This window comes from Xiphophorus maculatus, chromosome 3 (genome assembly GCF_002775205.1).
Source record: "Xiphophorus maculatus strain JP 163 A chromosome 3, X_maculatus-5.0-male, whole genome shotgun sequence".
Taxonomy (NCBI): Eukaryota; Metazoa; Chordata; class Actinopteri; order Cyprinodontiformes; family Poeciliidae; genus Xiphophorus; species Xiphophorus maculatus.
In genome coordinates this window covers 32,588,382-32,606,938 of record NC_036445.1, presented here as the reverse complement: position 1 = coordinate 32,606,938, position 18,557 = coordinate 32,588,382, and the positions used below count along the sequence as shown (strand labels likewise).

Below are 18,557 nucleotides of genomic sequence, written 5' to 3'. Positions count from 1 at the left end.
CATGTCAGGCATCATAGCGGCCAAGATAAGCAAACACATGGATAAACACATGAGCACGGCACAGAAAGGTATCGGTGTAAATAGCAGAGGAGCCAAACACCAACTCCTCGTAGACCGCACAGTTGCCCGAGACTGCAAAACCCGACACACCAACCTGTGCATGGCTTGGATTGATTACAAGAAAGCCTATGACTCAATGCCGCATACTTGGATCATTGAATGCTTAGAGATGTATAACATCAACAGGACTCTGAGAGCCTTCATTGCAAACTCGATGAGGCTGTGGAAAACCACTCTTGAAGCCAACTGCAAACCACTTGCACAAGTGTCCATCAAATGTGGCATATACCAAGGAGATGCTCTGTCCCCGCTACTGTTCTGCATAGGCCTGAACCCCCTCAGCCAAATTATCAACAAGACTGGCTACGGATACCGACTCAAAAATGGGGCCAACATCAGTCACCTTCTCTACATGGATGACATCAAGCTGTATGCCAAGAGTGAGCGAGACATCGACTCACTGATCCACAACACCAGGATCTACAGCACGGACATTGGGATGTCATTTGGACTAGAGAAGTGTGGTCGGCTGACAGGGGGAAGGTCATCCACACAGAAGGGGTCTCACTCCCAGAAGGAACAATAGCAGACATAGAGGACAGTTACAAAAAGTAGGTATACCACAAGCAAATGGCAACCTTGATGAGGTCACAAGGAAAGGAGCCACAGCTAAATACCTCCAACGAATAAGGCAAGTCCTGAGAAGCCAGCTCAATGGCAAGAACAAAATCCGTGCGATAAACAGCTATGCGCTGCCAGTAATCAGATACCCTGCTGGAATAATTAGCTGGCCAAAGGAGGAGATAAAAGCCACGGATATTAAGACTAGAAAACTACTAACAATGCATGGAGGGTTCCATCCCAAATCCAGCACCCTGAGACAGTACACGAGCCGCAAGGAAGGAGGCAGAGGACTAGTGAGTGTGAGAACCACAGTCCAGGACGAAACAACTAAGATCCATAAATACATCAGGGACAAAGCCTCAACAGACAATGTGCTCAGTGAATGTCTCAGACAACAGGGAACGGAGGTTGAGGTGCCAGAGATACCATCATGGGAGAACAAGCCCCTACATGGGATGTACCACCAGCAAATAACCCAAGTGGCTGATATCAGTAAATCCTACCAATGGCTGGAAAAAGCTGGACTCAAGGACACCACAGAGGCCCTCATCCTGGCCGCCCAGGAACAGGCCCTAAACACCAGAGCAATAGAGGCCCAGATATACCACACCAGACAAGACCCAAGGTGTAGGTTGTGCAAGGAGGCCCCTGAGACAGTCCAGCACATAACAGCAGGGTGCAAGATACTGGCAGGGAAAGCGTACATGGAACGGCATAACCAAGTTGCAGGCATAGGGTACAGAAACATCTGTGCAGAATATGGACTGGAAACCCCGAGATCAAAGTGGGAAACACCCCCAAAGGTGGCGGAGAACGCCAGAGCTAAGATCCTGTGGGACTTCCAGATCCAGACAGACAAAATGGTAATGGCGAACCAACCAGACATTGTCGTAGTGGATAAACAACAGAGGAAAGCCGTTGTGGTAGATGTAGCAATACCAAGTGACTGCAACATCAGGAAAAAGGAGCATGAGAAACTAGAGAAATACCAGGGCCTCAGGGAGGAACTGGAGAGGGCCTGGAAGGTGAAGACCACAGAGGTGCCTGTGGTCATCGGGGCCCTCGGGGCAGTCACCCCCAAACTGGACCAATGGCTACAACAGATCCCAGGAACAACATCAGACATCTCAGTCCAGAAATGTGCAGTTCTTGGCACAGCCAAGATACTGCGCAGGACCCTCAAGCTCCCAGGCCTCTGGTAGAGGACCCGAGCTCAGAGGATAAGAACCACCCGCGGTGGGTGAGAAGGGAATTATATATACCTGTATATATGGGATGGTTGCATGTTAAAAGAACTAGAAGCTACCCATAACTATGTCAAATAAATAACAGTCACAACAGTTTATCTTTTGATAAACTACCACACTCATTTTTTTATTTGCCTGCTAATGAAACAGATGGGTCTCCATCAGCTGTTTGGCTAGCTTGTTCTTCTGCTCATTAGAGTTTGTCAAACAACTGACTGGCACATTACTGTCACCAAGTGGTGGAAACTTGTATTGTAACTCAGCGCCTGAAACATGATACTGCAAACATACTGCATCAAGTAAGTATGTTTTGACCTGTCTGAGCTTCAAATGAGGTTATATAATGAAACAACATCAAGAGTTGTGTGCTGTTCATTTCAGGTTGTATTTACCTGATAAAAACAAGATTAGAATTTATTGTTCTGTGATATAGAAAAAACATGTAATTGAAACAAGATTTTCTTTTTCTCTGAAAGTACAAACTGTGTAAAAACAAAAGGAAACAGTTACTTGCTTTGTAACAGTGAGGAAAACATGTTCCCTAACATTTGGACTAGTGTGATGGAATGTAAATACATAATGTCATGAGCACAAATGATTGATGAGAAAACAAATGCCAAAGTCTTAACAAATGCAATTAAATAAATAGCCTAGTGGGGACTGTAGTTTGAAAAGTTATAAAATCTGTATTTATGCTTTAATGAATCTTTTGAACAAGCTTTGTTTGTTTGTTTCACAGCACACTCATCTTGAGGTATTGTAGAAATTTCAGCAAATGCATTATCTCACATGTTGAATTAACGTGTTTGCTTAAAGGTTTAAAACAGTATTAACAGCTCTTCTAGTTTATAAAAAGGTGTAGGGCTCATCTCAGAAAATAATTAGAAGGTGTCTATTTTTGTTTTTCTCAATTCTTACAGAAGTTATTAAAATGCTAATTATAAGGTGTGCACTGTCAAGCATGTGAAGCACAACAGAGAGATGCTTAGTAGTACATTCATCAATGTGAGACTTTTAAACATTACACTGAGGAAACGAATGTGCAGTTTAAATGTAGGTAACCATGCCAAATAAAAACTGAAACAGAATAGGTAACTTTTTTTCCTGAAATATTGATCCTCATTAACACTAGATTAGTCAGTCCACAAAACTCCCATATTTGGCGTCAAAAAAGGCAGTGAGGCCAGAAAGAGACCCAGATGTGGCTTTTAAAGATTTTGTCTTTTTGAAGATCCCTTTTCCTAAACTGCCTACATGATTACAATTTAAATGACAGTGGATGAAAATTTAGGATTTTTTTTCTCTTGCATTTTAATTTCATATTTCTTCTCAGAGGTAATGTCTAGTCTCCTACGTCAAAATATCAACTACTATATTCCTTGGGTACTAGATTAAAATAATAAGTCCAACCTTATTATTGGATTTAAGGTTGGACTTTTGCCAACAATGCATTGGCAATGCTCAGTTAAACAGCAAGTGACTGAAAATAAGCAGCAGAAAAATGAAAGGTGGACCAAGCTTGTGATAAACTCAGCCATTAGATCTTCTTTTACATCTACACTTGCTTAATGATGGTCCTGTTGCTGATTGAGTCTCAATCACTACAGACTGATATTACTGTTTATAACCTAGTTTACATTCTGTTGCTATAGTCTTATGTGTAGCTGAGAAAAGCCAGGCTTTTTAAAACCTTAATTTTAGAAAATAGTGGCCCCAGGCTTTTTAGTCATTTTAACTGGCTTCTTTTAAAAATAGCAAAAAAAGTAAAACACCTAGATGGATGTTTTACTTCCATCTAGGTAATTCAATTTGATCCTCATTCGATACATGTCTACACCAGGGATAGATCATCAAAGGCAAAAAAGAAGAGCCACAACTCGGGCATGGAAGCTTCACGGAGATGGTGTTAGAAGTAATGGTAGCTGAGAGCACCAACACATAATGTGTCATCTCTTACTATGCTGCAAAAAAACAGCCTAAAAATCACACAACTGCAAAAAATAATTACTAGTACCAGTAACCCTATCGAACACATGGTAATTGTTGGGATCTGCTGTGTTTTTACTTCTGTGAGTTCTCCACTAGGTGGTGTTAGGGCTCTCGGCTGGTGGGTTTGGGTTTCACAGGTGTGTTTCCACACACCTGCAGTCCCTCACTAAATGGAGCTTAAGAAGAGTCTACTGCCAGTTCTTCGTCTCCAGAGTGTTGTCCTTTGTGGTAACATCTAACCCCCCATGTTTTCTCTTTGATACTTATCTGTTCTTTGTTCTCCTCTCAAGGTTTCTCAGATGAATACCTGGATTCCATTCCAGATTGTTCACCAGTTCAGTCAGCCACCAGCAAAGCTTCAAGAATTTCCTGGATGAATTAGACTCGGCTGGCAGACATATCCTAGCTTGTTCAAGAAGACATAATAGTGGACCTCTAAATATGCCTGAACAGTGGACTGGTCTCTACAACTTTGTTTATGACAAAGGAATATATACCTGCAAAGGAATATTTACTTACCTGTCAAGTCTGTTCCTGAAATTAACATTTTCATCAACTCTCCCCCACCCCACCTGGACTCCTTAAACCAGGAGTCAAAACGTCCTGATCTCACATTGCCCTTAATTTTGTCACTGGACTTCCACCATCACAAGTTATGACCACTATCAAGTACTGTTTTTCTTTCTTTTTTTAAAAAAAAAAGAAATTATACTAAATAGTAAAAACAGGAAGCCAAAGCCTATTGTCAAGAAAACCCGAGATCATCCCACTTCCCCATGCTGGAGATTTAAGTTTAACAGTAATAATAAATAAAGTTATCTTTAAAATGAATCACTCAAGTGACATCAAGGCCCAACAGTAGACTTAAGTGTCAATAAAATAAATCTGGTTGTGTGTGTTGTTTTTGTCTCCTGCAAACTTTGCTTTAATTCTACTTCTTTTTTCTATCTAATCATAAGAAATCATATTCAGACAGAGGGAGTCATGAAACAGGAAGAGCAGTTTCCTGGAATAAAGAGGAAGTAAGTTTCCAGGGTGAAGATTTATAAAAATAGATGAGACTATTCCTTATTTCAAAGCATGAAAGTTTTAAAGAATGAAATCTAAACATTTTGAGTAATTGGATAAGATTAAAAGTAAAATACTTATATTAATATTGGTTTACTTATAACAATACTTACACTTACACTTGTTTGAACACTTACAAGAAAAACAAGTAACTATAACTTTGTATCAAATAATTAGAATCATGGATTATTATTGGTTTCTTTTCAGAAAACATCTGTAATAACTCACATTAAGATTATAATAAGAATAATTAATAAGTTATGGTTATAAAATTATAAATTAATGCTAAATCAGAGAAGCTAAAGAAAATAAATGTGATTTTGACATTGAACTTGAAATGGTGTAAAAGGTGTAACTGCAATTAAACATCACTGATATGTTGGAGGTAGATGGTAGGTGAAAGGTGAAAGGTTAAGAGAAAAAGGGGAACTAACAGGAGAGCAGAGTTTCAAAGAAAAGGTTGTGCAGGCCTTGGTCATAGGAGGACCATTGGGTAATCCTGAGACATTAGCACAGACATCAGGACATAATGTCCCTAAGACAGTGATGGATATGAGATCATCTGTCCAAGCAGTCAGTCAATTAAACAAGCACAGCATCAGTGCTAGCCAATGCAAACGCACCAAAGGGTGGATAAACCCTATAAAAGGTGGGTGCAAAAGAGGAATCTTTGGTTGGATCCTCCAAGCAGCTTCGAGCCAAGAACGAGATGGACAAAGAACTCTGCAGCTGAAGAAGAGCCGGGGCCACAGAGCCGAAGACTGATCTGCACATGGGGACCAACCCGTCAGCCCTGCAACCTGTGGCTTCAAATCGCACTTCTCTTATCAGCTGGGTTCAGAGCCCAAAGACAAAGGCAAAGAAGAACTGGTGCCTTCCTTCCTGCCAGCACGCAAGTCCTGTGTGACCTCACCATCCATGCGGAGAAGAAACTCATCAGACCTACAGAGATCCCTGCTGTCATCGATCAACATCTTCTTCTTGCTGCAGCATCTTCATCATCAGGCCAGTTCTGGGGTTCGAAACGCCATAACTCCGTCTGTCTCTCTCAAAGGTTCCCTATTTAGTTCTCAATGTCAGCATTAGGGAAAGTTAGACTAGATGATTGATTTTACTTATTTGATTATTTCTGCTACTGAATTAAGCTGTACTGAACCTTGCAAAATTGCCTTACTAATAAAATATTTAGCATAAAGAAAATCTAAAAGATGTTGTGGACATTCAGTTAATGAGTCACCTCAAAGTTCTTTGATGGTTGTAAAATATCTCTGATGTTTGATTCTGGAGAGGAAGAGGTGGAAAATGTTTTATAGGTTGCTGTTAGCCCAAAACTATATGTAAAACAACATCCTTGGGACTCGCCCAAGTCACTAAAACCAACCTGGTTCAGTAACAAGTGCAAGTTGTAATAAAGAGAACGAGCGACCGTTAACAGGTGTGCTCTGTGAAACTAGTTGACTGCATGCTCCTCAGTCTGGCTGATTCACAGGGGGAAGAAGGGTGGGGCATCTGAATGGAGGTAGTCAGAAACCAGGCGAATCGTTTCTCGATGCCAGCTTAAATAGAGTTTACTTCAGTTCTAGACAGGGTAAATCCCAGCAGATTTAGGAAACTCAATTAACCCATTAGACAGAGAGCTGGTAGCACATCTCCCCTCTCAGAAGAGAAAGTAGAGAGTGAAAGAGTAGAGAAAGAAGGGGGGAGGGGAGGTGTTGCGCAACAACACTATACATGTGATCTATGGGAGGTGGAGGATAGAGACTCCCAGGTTCAGGTGGTGTGCCCAACTTCCAGAGGAGGATGAGGTAAAGAAATGATGTTTGCTTAATTTGTACTCTTTTTGGCAAAGTTTCAACTGGATTTAATTGTTTGACCCTCCCACAGCCCACCCCCGTAGCCCAACACTCAGGAAGAGCATGACAGATGTCATGGTCAGCCAACCGGGTGCACGCAGCTCATGGAGTGCACACAGTACGTCCAAGTATGTGGGAGGCTTTTAGAACTGCGGGAGGGTTCAAAGCTTGACTCTGGTTCTTAATTTTTAGCTAGCTTCACTACTTAGTCACCATACAGTCACATTTAGCTTACAGAAAGAGTGCCAAGCTGACCAAATAAACAAAAGTAAAACTGATCAATAGCATTTAGGACATACATGTGCCCATCCCCACAGACTCATATACTGTAGATTTGGCCTATGGACAGAATGGTTTGACACAAAAGACCTTTTTTTCTCCACAATTTTGTTAATAGTAAAAAAAGGGTTAAATAATAAAAAATCCAATAACTATTTTTTTTTTTTTTTTTTTTTTTTGAGAAAAATCTCAAGGTACACACAGTGAGTACAGCCGTACGGCTGCAGGTGCTACTGACGACCATCATACTTACCATCATTGATCAATTTTCTAGAGCATGTCATCTCATTTCCCTCAGAAAACTCCCATCAGCCTTCACAGGTTCTTATCAAATATGTCTTCCATTTACATTCAGTTCACTCATTTCTGAAGCCACCAGTCTCTCCCCTTTTGATGTCTCTCTTGGCCATCAACCTCCTGTCTTCCCAGCAGATGGAAGAGACATTTCAATTGATTCAGTCTGTCATCACATCCATTGTTGCAAGCATATCTGGTCCAGAACAATTTCTAAACTTCAACGTACTGCTGACCAAAATTGGTGTTTCACCAACCAAAGATGCATACCAGGACCCCCGTACTCACCTGCACAGAAAGTTGGGCTCCCTTATTATAAAATAAGGGAGCCAATCTATACTTCTCCAAAAACTCGCTCCACTCTTCATTGGTCCTTATGTCATTGAATCTGACAGTAGTCCCACAGCTGTCCGTCACTGTCAGAAGAGACAGGCAGGTCACCCAACTAGTCCACCTGGAGTCGACTGGTTTCTTCCCAGTCTTCCAGTCCTTCCCAGTCCTTCTTTGGTTAATCTCCTTTCATATTATTCACCTCTCCTCATCTGCCTCCAGTGCTCCAATCGTCCTGGTTCCCATTGCTCCCGGACTTGATCTCATGCCATCTGCATCACTGCACTTTATAATTTTTGTAAATAACTTTTCTGGTTTCCTGAGAGCACTTCTGAATGTGGGTCAGACAGTAATAAGGTCTAATGTATCCACCATGTTGCTATTTACCATCACTCACTGTTCTGATTCAGATGCTCAGTCATTTCTTCATTCAAGATGCCACTTCCTACTGCTCAAAGCTCATTTTACACAAGTAAGCTCCCTGCTACTTATATACCCATATTGGTTCTTTTTCTTAATCAAATTACATCCACATCAGCCCATAACTTAATAAAATGCCACTTAGAAAATTATGCCACTTGAACTTGAATTTTGTGTGGTTGGTGCAAAACTATAAACTATATCTGTACCCTCCTTTCTCATCATGAGCATTTGGACCAAATTAACTGTGCCATAATTAACACAGGAGGGCTGTATTACCAAATGAAAAGAAGCTGTGTTCTAAGAGGCTGTCGTTTCAAACCACATTACACTTTCCTCATATGAGACTAAAACCAATTATGTTCTTGCTCATCAAAGCACTGTGTTTGATTCAGTAAATATGGTTCGTAGTATAAAACACATTTTTTGAGTGGTCAGGAAAAGCACCTTGTAATGCTAGTGTTATGTAGATACTGAACACCCTGACATAAATATTTGAACAATATCCCTGAGGCTATTGGGATTGGTGCCACCTTGTGTCAGTTCTCCACCAGATTACAGCAGGGAGCCTGGTCGGTGAGTTGGGTCTTGCAGGTGTGTCTCAGTGCACCTGTGATTCATTAGCCTCATGAACACAGTGTAAGAAGAGACTGCTGTCAGAGTTAGCCATTGTGGTAACTCCTAGCCTCCTTACTCCTCTTGTGTTTCTCTTTGAGATCTGCTCGTCATTAACCAGTGTTTTTGTGCTCACCTGTCAAGGTCTCCCAGACGAAAGCCTGGACTCTGACCCATAGTGATGGTGAGATGAAGTTTCATGAGGCACTGAGATATCCTATCCAACTGTTCGACTCATGAGCCGACGCACGGCGTTGCTTTATTTGCTCTACTGTGACATCAAGTGGACAATATATGTAAAATAGGCAACATGAAAACAACATGAAGCCTTACAATGAATAAACAAGTAAATAATGTTTGTGATTCTGATACATAAATTGTGATTATAGTCTTGATCTCTAAATTAAACAATGGATGGACCAAAAAGAAATGAATGGTGGAGAGTTATGATTGGCTTGTTATGTCACTAAGGACAAAATTACATTATTTATTTATTACTTAAAAATATAAACTAACTATGCTCAAGTTTAGGTGGTTTCTCTGTTTTGAGATGATTCCGTCTCATCTGCTACAGAGAATATCCGTACTCACAGAGCGCGCGAGTACGGGCGGAGTTGCGGATGAAGCAAGAAATGGATCAGCAGGTTGATAGAAGTCAGGATAAAACATTTTGTCACCTTCCCAGTATTCCAGTGGATGTATGCTGTCTCATCGTTGCATCTTAAAATGACTTGGCTGAGCTTGGTCGACCTGGTTAGTATTCTAACCTTTCTGCAGAGCTCAGAATGCCTTAGCACCGGTGAGGTTTTTTTATATACATCATTAAAGTTAATTAGGAAACAAAACTTATCCTTTCAAAACATTAGAAATTATAAAACAGGGTCTACTGTGTTTTTTTTGGACATTATAAGTGATGGTTTATTATTGTGTGAAACTATTTAGTATTATGCAATAAAATTCTAAAACAAGAAATGTGGGGGGTGAAATGGCAGTGTTTTACCATTTATTTTGCAGGCCGTTCCTGAATCGGTCATGTGGTACGACCCGCTTGCAAGGCTTCAAACATCACAACCTGCTCCATCAGCACAAACTTCAATATGCACTTCATTAAAGTCCTCCTTGATTACTCAACACATGCTCTGAAGTCTCGGCACAGAAGACACATCACTACATCACTACCAACCCAAGTTATTTTCCAGACCCACATTGAGTTGATCTACCATTGACAAGCTCCTGGACAAGTCTTAAGCTGGTTGGCAGCCTTGGATCGTCTCTGTTCTGTCACAACATCACTGTGTTCAAACCTGCCCCGCCCTCCTCTGCGCACCTAGTTAGTCAAACAAACGGACCCATTACCAATACTTCATCTGGCTCACAGTCCAGGCATAATCAGCTTCAATCGTCTTACCTGATCCCACTCACCTCTCCCTCCCAGTATCTGGCTCACCGTTGTTGCTCACCTACTTCTGTCTGCCCTCAGTGAGCTGACCCTCCTGGTACTCTGGTGCTCTGGTCTTCCTTGCACTTCAACATTTCACATTTGTAAATAAATCTTTAAAACTGTTTTGTCGCCTGAAGGTTTTCTGCATGTGGTTCAGAAGTATTACTACAACCATGACAGAGGCATTATAAAATATTTTTAGACTGATCTTTTCCTAACTCAACTAACCAAATTTGATCTTGAATTGATATTGAAGTTAAAAGACAATTTGTTGGTCATTGGTGTTTAGAGCTCAATGCTATCCTCAGACTCATAAAAGCAAACTTTCTGTTGATCTATATAATCCCACATGGTAATTAAGCCATCAAGTTCCCTGAATGAGTATGCTGCTGCCTCACAGGTTGGTAGCAACTGAGATCTTAAAACAATGATATCAAAGCTATGGAAAGGGACTGGACTGTGACTATCTATGTGAAGGCCTTCAAATACCAGTCTAAGCTTATTACACTTTTATCAAGCTACAATTCTATTTTATTTGGTGAAAAGGTTTAGTAGAAAATTCAAACATGTCACTTGGGTCCTTTCATGTGCTCTGAACAAAGTGCATCACAAAGCAAGGTGCATAAAGCATGACAGTAGTGGCATTCATGGATGGATCAAGCAATAAATTGTAGACTGTTTTGATTTTTGTTTTCTAGCTGCTTTTTGACTCTGACATATCTGCTTAGTTAATTTATAGAGTCTCTGGTCAACAGATTATTTTTGCTAAGCAAGTCAAGTCTCCATTAAAAATTAAGTTAGATCTTGCAGCAAATTCACCCCCATAACATATTCTGTCAATATATTGTCACATACAGGTGCATCTCAAAAAATTTAAATATTGTGAAAAATGTTGGGGCGTGCTGTGGTGGCGCAGGGGGTTACCACGCCCCACGTTTGGAGGCCTTAGTCCTCGACGCGGACGTCGCGGGTTCGACTCCCGGCCCCAACAACCTTTACCGCATGTCTTCCCCCCTCTCCTCACCCTCCTTCCTGTCTGCCTACTGTACAAAAAATACGAGCCACTAGCGCCGCAAAAACTCTTCGGAGAAAAAAATGGAAAAAAAACCAAACAAATATTGTGAAAAATGTTGAGATTTTGTTACTCATTGCAGAAAGTGAAGCTCATCTAGATTATATTTGCCACACATAGTATTAAATATTTAAGGCCTTTATTTCTTGTAAATTTTACAATTACACCTTTATTACAGATAATGAAAAGCCATGATTCCCCAAATTGACTGTGAACTTCAGAAAAACACAGTGGACCAACTCCAGCTGATAACATGGTCCAAAATCATTACTGACAGGAAACACTGGACTTTCAGCAATGTGGATTCTGTTCCCTTCTACTCTTCCTCCAGACTCTGGGACCTCAATTGAAATGCAAACTTGACTTTCCTCTCCTCTCACTCCTGCCTCAAACCACTCCTTACAAAGCTCCCTTAAATTCTTGCATGGACTTTGCTTGACAATCCTCTCAAGTTTGTAGTTGTCCCAGTTGCATCTTTTCCTATTGCACTTTTGTCCTTCCACCCAACTTTAATCAAATATGCTTATATGCATATTTGCTTTCAGTCACTGGCACTGAAGACAATGACTGTCTTCTGGACATCTGTCCAGTCATCAGTTTTCCCCATGATTGTACAGACGACTGACTCAGTGGATGAACGTGTAGAGGCTCAGGGAAACTTCCCAAGTGTTTTGAGTTAACTAGCTGATAGGATTTGATATAATCAGTTTTCAATATTTAACTTTTTCCTAATATCCAAATTTGCCAAAATATTGAATTATGTGTTTTTATTCTATAAGCCATAATCATCGTAAAATACAAGAAATAAGGGCTTGAAATATTTCACTCTGTGTAATAGATATATTTAATGTATGAGTTTCCCTTTCTAAAATGGGTGACAAACATATTTCACTTTTCATGATGTACCTGTATAAAGGGTAGGAGGAAAAGATCAGCTGAAATGAGAAAAAAGTACCGTGAATGTAAAGGCGTTTTTCCACTAGCAATTCAAGCACTAACAGACTAATGAGCGGTTCAGTTCTAACCCAGGTTGTGAGCTTTCCCATTATCCAGTCTGTTCCTCGGTTGTGTTCAACTCTCTGCTGATGTTTGCAGCGACACTCAGAAATGGAGAACCTCCAGGTTCTGGTTCCGATGCATTAAAATAAGCCCAGATATTTAATTTAGTCAGAAATTCATTGCTGGTCCAAACATAATGATGAAGGCCCAGATCAGCTGATTATTTCGCTATGAATGTAAATATAATTACAACCTTTAGTATTTAGGCAATTCAATCTATGGGAACCAATAGCCATTCATAAACGTTATTATTTTTTAAACTAAATAAAAAATAAAATTCACATCACAAATTAATATTATGTAGTTCTGGTGTTTCACACTGTGGACGCAAAACAGAGGCTCTGTCAGAAAGCTGACCACAGCTGCACCGTCTCTCTCTGCTTTAATACTGAAATACTGACCGTATTTCATAGAAAAGAGCTGCTAGCAGCGCAGATAATTCACGGTCATTCTGCTGCAGAAGTTACCGCATGTGTTCCTGCTGCTGCTCCTGATGATTTTCATAATTAAACTTCTCCATACAGCTCTCTGATAGCAGACGGCATGTCAGCGGCCCGCAGCTAGAGTTAGATTCTAAGCACTAAAGGTTGTTTTGCAGTTTACAGTGACATAATCAATGAATACGGTCATCTGTCAGTCAAATGGTTTTGGTGCCATACCTCAATCAATCCTGCAGGAACTACCCCTGAAGTAGGTACTAAAATCTGAAAACAGTCGGGCTGAGCTGCGCCGGATTTACTCAGAACGAATCTGACCGAGGCGAACCTAGACGTCCCGGTTAGAGGGGGGCTAGTGGAAAAGCGCCTTATGAAATTCAAGTCACAACTTGGCTGAGAAAATTATAAGAAGCATTAAAAAGACCACTGACATCCATAAATTCAAAATCGTTGTGTGCATTTAGATCTGGGACATAGTTACTAACACAAGGGCCTGCCACACTGCTCAACAGCAAATAGAAAAACCTTTCAAACAATATCTCATTTCTTTTTTTAAAATAGGGTCTTAATGCATTATCATTTTACCTTAGCTGAGACATATATAATAATTCAGACATTTTTTACTTAACCAGTACTTCACAGAACATCGATTGACTGCTATGGCAATCTAAATGTGAAGGTAATTTACAACACCAACTTCTATGATTCCACAAACACAAGTAAGTTAAGCGTGAACACAAGCCAAAACTGAAATCCATCAGATTACAATGTTTCTGTTGAGACTGTTGATGGAGTATGAAGAGTCACATAAACCCTTCAGTACAGGGTTTATAAACCTCCACTAAAACAGACTTATATTTATCTTTTCCCCTGAGACTTTATTAGTTTAAGGAAAATGACAAACACAGACATTACTTTGCTTATTTATGCCGGTTCAAGTTATAGACCTGAATTGATTTTCATTTGCTAAGTGGCCTCAGGCATTTTAACAAATATTTTCAATTGAAGTCTTAATATTATCAGTAAATGCTCTTAATAGGTTAATAATAGGAAAAAAAAACAAACAAAAAAAACTTTCTTAAACCAGGTAAAAGATTGAACCAAGAACTCAGCAACACAAACCATAGGGATATTTTTGAGAAGCGTTTGTGTGGTCCTTAAAGCTGCATTACGTAACTTTTATAATCAACATGTAACTTTTAGAAACTGTAAATTTCTTTACACCATATTGTGACAGCATAATATGAGATAGATCATCTGGGAACAAATCAAGGTCCTCTTCCTTCTCCCTGTGGTCCTACTGCCATCTGTAGAAATACACCGCTCAGTCAAAAACAACCAATCAGAGTCAGGAGGAGGGTCTTAGCCCTTTCAAACACTCTTGTGTATTCACTTCTCCCACCCTGCCCCTGGCTCCCTGCCAGTTTCCCACACTAGAGTCTGCACAGGATAGTTAGCATGGCCTCTGATGATGGTGAATAAACAGTTTTCCTGTAACAGTAAGTTTTTTCTCCACCATTAGCACATTGAGCAGTGCACACACAACTGTAACTGACTTCACTAAGACTTTGCTCCTGGCCTTGATTGGACGGTTCTGCATATAGCATTAGGAACACAGGGAGAAAGAAGACCAATTGTCTTATGGTGTACTGTCATGATATAGTGACAATTTTAACAATGTGTACTTCTTCAGGAAGCTAAGATCCTTCATGGTCTGTAGCAAGATGTTGCAGATCTATAAGCCTGTTGAGAGCGTCATCTCTTCTGCTGTCATATGTTGGGGCAGCAGCATCAGAACCAGGGACATAAAAAGGCTCAACAACCTGATGAAGAAGGCTGGTTTTGAAAAAAAAGAATTCTTCATAAAACCAAAAAAATTATGGACAACCTTGACCATCCTCGTCATTAGACTGTCTTGGGAAAACAGAGCATCTTCAGTCAGATGCTACTTCAGACTCACTGTAATGAAGACTGCTACAGGAAATTGTTCCTGCCAACAGTCATCACTGTCTACAACAGGGGTCTCAAACTCCAGTCCTCGAGGGCCACAGTCCTGCAACTTTTAGATGTGCCTCTGCTGCACCACACCTGAATAGAATAATTAGGTCATTAAGGCTCTGGAGAACTGATCTACACAAGGAGGAGGTCATTAAGTCATTTCATTCTGTTTTGTTCCTGTGGCTCATCTAAAAACTGTAGGACAGTGTCCCTCCAGGACTGGAGTTTGAGACTCCTGGTCTACAATAACTTTTTGAAGAATCTGAGTTAAACAACATTTGATTTCCCTTTGGGATCAAAAGGAAACTTTTGACTTGAATTGAACCAAAAACATATTTCTTATAAAAGTTACATACTGCAGCTTTAACAAAGTCCTAAAATCTTAAACCTTTATTTTTAGTAGCTCCTGTTGGCAGGAACAATCTCCTGTAAAAATTGTGTCCCTATTTAGGGATTTTTAATAGAAATTAAAAATAAATCAAAAATAGTTACCTTATATTTTTCTTTCTTTGCTGATTTTAACTTATTAAATGCCTATGATAGATGTTAATGCATTTGTGCTTGTGGAAATAAATGTAATTGACTTGAAATAATATATATATTTTTTTTATTTCACAAAAGTTTGTTATTGTATAAAACAGCTTAAAAATATAGAAATGTGCAAAATTGAAAGAAAAGCATTTCTTGGCTTTGTATAATTTCCAGAACGACAAGTACGCATTAAAGAAACATCCCATTAAAATATTTCTATTAACATTCTAGTTTGACGGGAACCTAAATGGAATTTTTTTGCTTTAAAGGGCAATTATATCCATATGTTAGACATAAAACCAAAATATAAAATTAGTAAATAATTTGTTTATTTTTCAAAGCAGAAATAAAAATTGGTACATTGCACTTTCCTGGGGAAAAAACACCCCTGGGAAGCACTTGCTCATATGAATGACAGTAAATTTACTTATTGCTGCATTTAGAAAACAGTGTTTTCTTAACAAAAATGACTTTTTAGTGTGAATAAATCAGAAGGGAATATGGTCACTTACTGCCAAAATAAAGTAAAGAAAAATGTGTCACTGATACTTTTCTCAAAAATCCCCCAAACAGAAAAAGCCAGACTTGTGACAATGACGAGGAGAGAATTCTCCTTATGCAGTGAAATAGCACTTTCTATCTAGAGAAACTTTTGGTCCATTATTATAAAACCTCAAGAAACATGGCTTCCAGAAAAAATATAGCAGGACTGAGACACGAAGGCACAACACACTTCATGTCACAATTAGGGCAGAAGACTCCAGTGGACTTAGCAGTGAGAACATCAAGTTCACTGCAGGTGTTGACTGTGAATGTAGAGTTTTAATAATTCCCTGTGTTGTTTTAAACTGATTTTCAATGCTTGCAGCTATTGTCAGAAAAAAGGTAAGTATTTTTTTAAATTAGAAATTCATCTTCAAGTACTCCCTCTGCATGCTTAATAAAAAAGGCTGCAGCATCAACTCATATCTGAATGAAATAGGTTGTAAATCAATATTTTGACTTCCTTTCTAACTGAAATATTAGCATTATGTTAAAGTGGAATACTTTAGATAAAGAAATTGTGACGACTGTCCTCAGAATCTATGGATGACTGTGGGACTGATACTCAAATATTATTATTTTTCATGCAGTATGTTAAATCACTATTTAATATTTCGACATCTCAGGTTTTGTTCCAAGCATCTTTTTCTGAACTTGCAGGCCATTGTATTAGTAACTAGTGACTGGCAGACAGCTCAGTGGAAAGTTAAATATCACAGTCTTCTGTCACTGTATCCATCATCTTTAAAGCAAAAGACATGAAGTCAGATTGGTTACAGAACAGAAGCAGCTCAGAGTGAGAAGTTTTGGATGTGGCTGTTGAAGACATGCCATGCAGTGGAACAAGCCTTGAACAGATGTGGATTTCATCCGATTGTGTTTAAGTCCAAGCACTTCAAACATTTTATTAAACTGCTTTAGTAATCCCATTCCTTCGCAATTGTAAAGAAAATTTTTAATGTTAAAACAAATGAATGAACCAACAACAAAAAGAGATGTTTTAGATATTAGACTCAAATAAAGGCAAATCATTTCTGAAGTTCCCTTGTGGTCATTTGAGATGGTGGTTAAAGTCTAGCTTGGGTCCATGGTGACAGCAGAATTCCTCACGTTTCTTATCTCGTTGTCGCCATTGGGCCTAAGTGAATAAATGCAAAGACACCAATTCTTATCTTATGGGTTATGATATAGCACTCTTATTACTGTGTGAAGTTCCATCTATTCTCAAATCAATAACCCTATTCAAATGCTATACTTCTAATAAAAGCATAATTACTACAGGTTGATTCTTAATAGCTTGTATTTGCCTCAAGGCTGCCATACATGGCATATGTGCTTACTGTAAGAAATTCTGCTTTCATTGGTTTAAATTCTTCAGAGAAAATATCACATGAATTCTTTACCTTTTCCAGCTGTGCATTCTGTTTGGACTTGTACAGGAACTCTCCAACAGCCACAAACACAGAGAGAACAAGTCCAGCTGCCAGGACAATGAAGATCCCACCGATGTTCTGCACACCAAGGGCGCTGGCCTCCTTACTCTCCTCCTCTGGACAACCATTTCCTCGCCACCATTTCTCTTTCATCATGTGCAGTTTCCCTTCTTCCTGAAGTTGCAGAATGGCAATAGTGATCTTATCTCTGTATGGAGATCCTGAAGGAACAAAACACAAAAACATTAACAAGCAATGTTACTGTCTTTTTTGTTAATATTATTGCGTGACCCAGAGGGCTGCCAGTGTTAGTGTACACAGTAAAACAGCTATGCAATAATAATTCAGCTTTCTGCTTATTCTCAGTATTAAGTAGGACCGTCACTGGCGGAAAGTAACATTTACACGCTTCACTGTAATTAAGAATAACTTATCTGTACTTTGTCCCTGTTAAGTAGCTTACAAAACCTGAACTTTTACTTTTACTTGAGTACATTTTGAGTAAAATATTTTACTCAGTTACATTTGAATTATATCTGCTAATCAGTAATTCTTTTTTAATGTGCCAGTTTGCAGTCATAGCACTGGCTTTCCTTTCTTTCTCTTGACATAACATGGCTTTTGCTCTCAGTCAATGGTGTTTAAAAGATGAAACTGAAATGAGACTGGCGCAGAGAAGGAAGAGAGGAAAGTTCTGGAAACAGACACAGCTGAATGTGCAAAAATAGCTGAATGTGCTATTTTTGCACATTCAGCAAAAATTCAGCAAAAATATTTTGCTGAATATTTTTGTTTTTGTTTTGTTGTTGTGAAATGTTTTGTGAAACATTTCACGTTTTGTGAAATGTTTTTCACAAAACATTTTTGTTTTGTGAAAAACAAAAATGTTTGTTTTTCACAAACATTCCAATGTTTGTGAAAAACATTGGGATGTTTTTCACAAACATTAGTAACAAAGGAGGACATTGAAACGGACAAGTTACATGTTACAGTATTGTGTGGCAAACAACATAACATTGCAACATTAAAGTATATTTAATGTTTAATATATTTATTGAAAGATTTTCATTACAAATATACAAACATACCAGAGTTACTGAAAATAATAAAAAAGAATTATTGAGGAACCCCCCCCCAAAAAAAAAACCCACCCCATAATAATGAACAAACGCAGTCCTCACTGTCCTTTAGGTGCTGTGCAAAGAGCACAAAACAATGTATACAATACCAGTGTAAGGATTTAGGTTTGTTTGTTTTCTAGTCA

The 18,557-nt window shown here is 39.2% G+C and overlaps 1 protein-coding gene across 2 annotated transcripts in view; it reads right to left on the bottom strand.

The window, feature by feature from the left end:
- grik2 (glutamate ionotropic receptor kainate type subunit 2) overlaps positions 1 to 18,557 on the bottom strand; it is a 460,468-nt gene that overhangs the window by 22,193 nt on the left and 419,718 nt on the right. Inside the window, exons 16-17 of one of the 2 annotated variants that reach the window (XM_023330613.1) lie at positions 17,264 to 17,514; positions 16,971 to 16,998 (exon numbers count right to left, since the gene is read on the bottom strand). In XM_023330613.1, coding sequence (XP_023186381.1) covers positions 16,971 to 16,998; positions 17,264 to 17,514 — 279 coding nt within the window. The remainder of the gene's footprint in view (positions 1 to 16,970; positions 16,999 to 17,263; positions 17,515 to 18,557) is intronic. The other variant, XM_023330615.1, reaches the window with a different exon arrangement.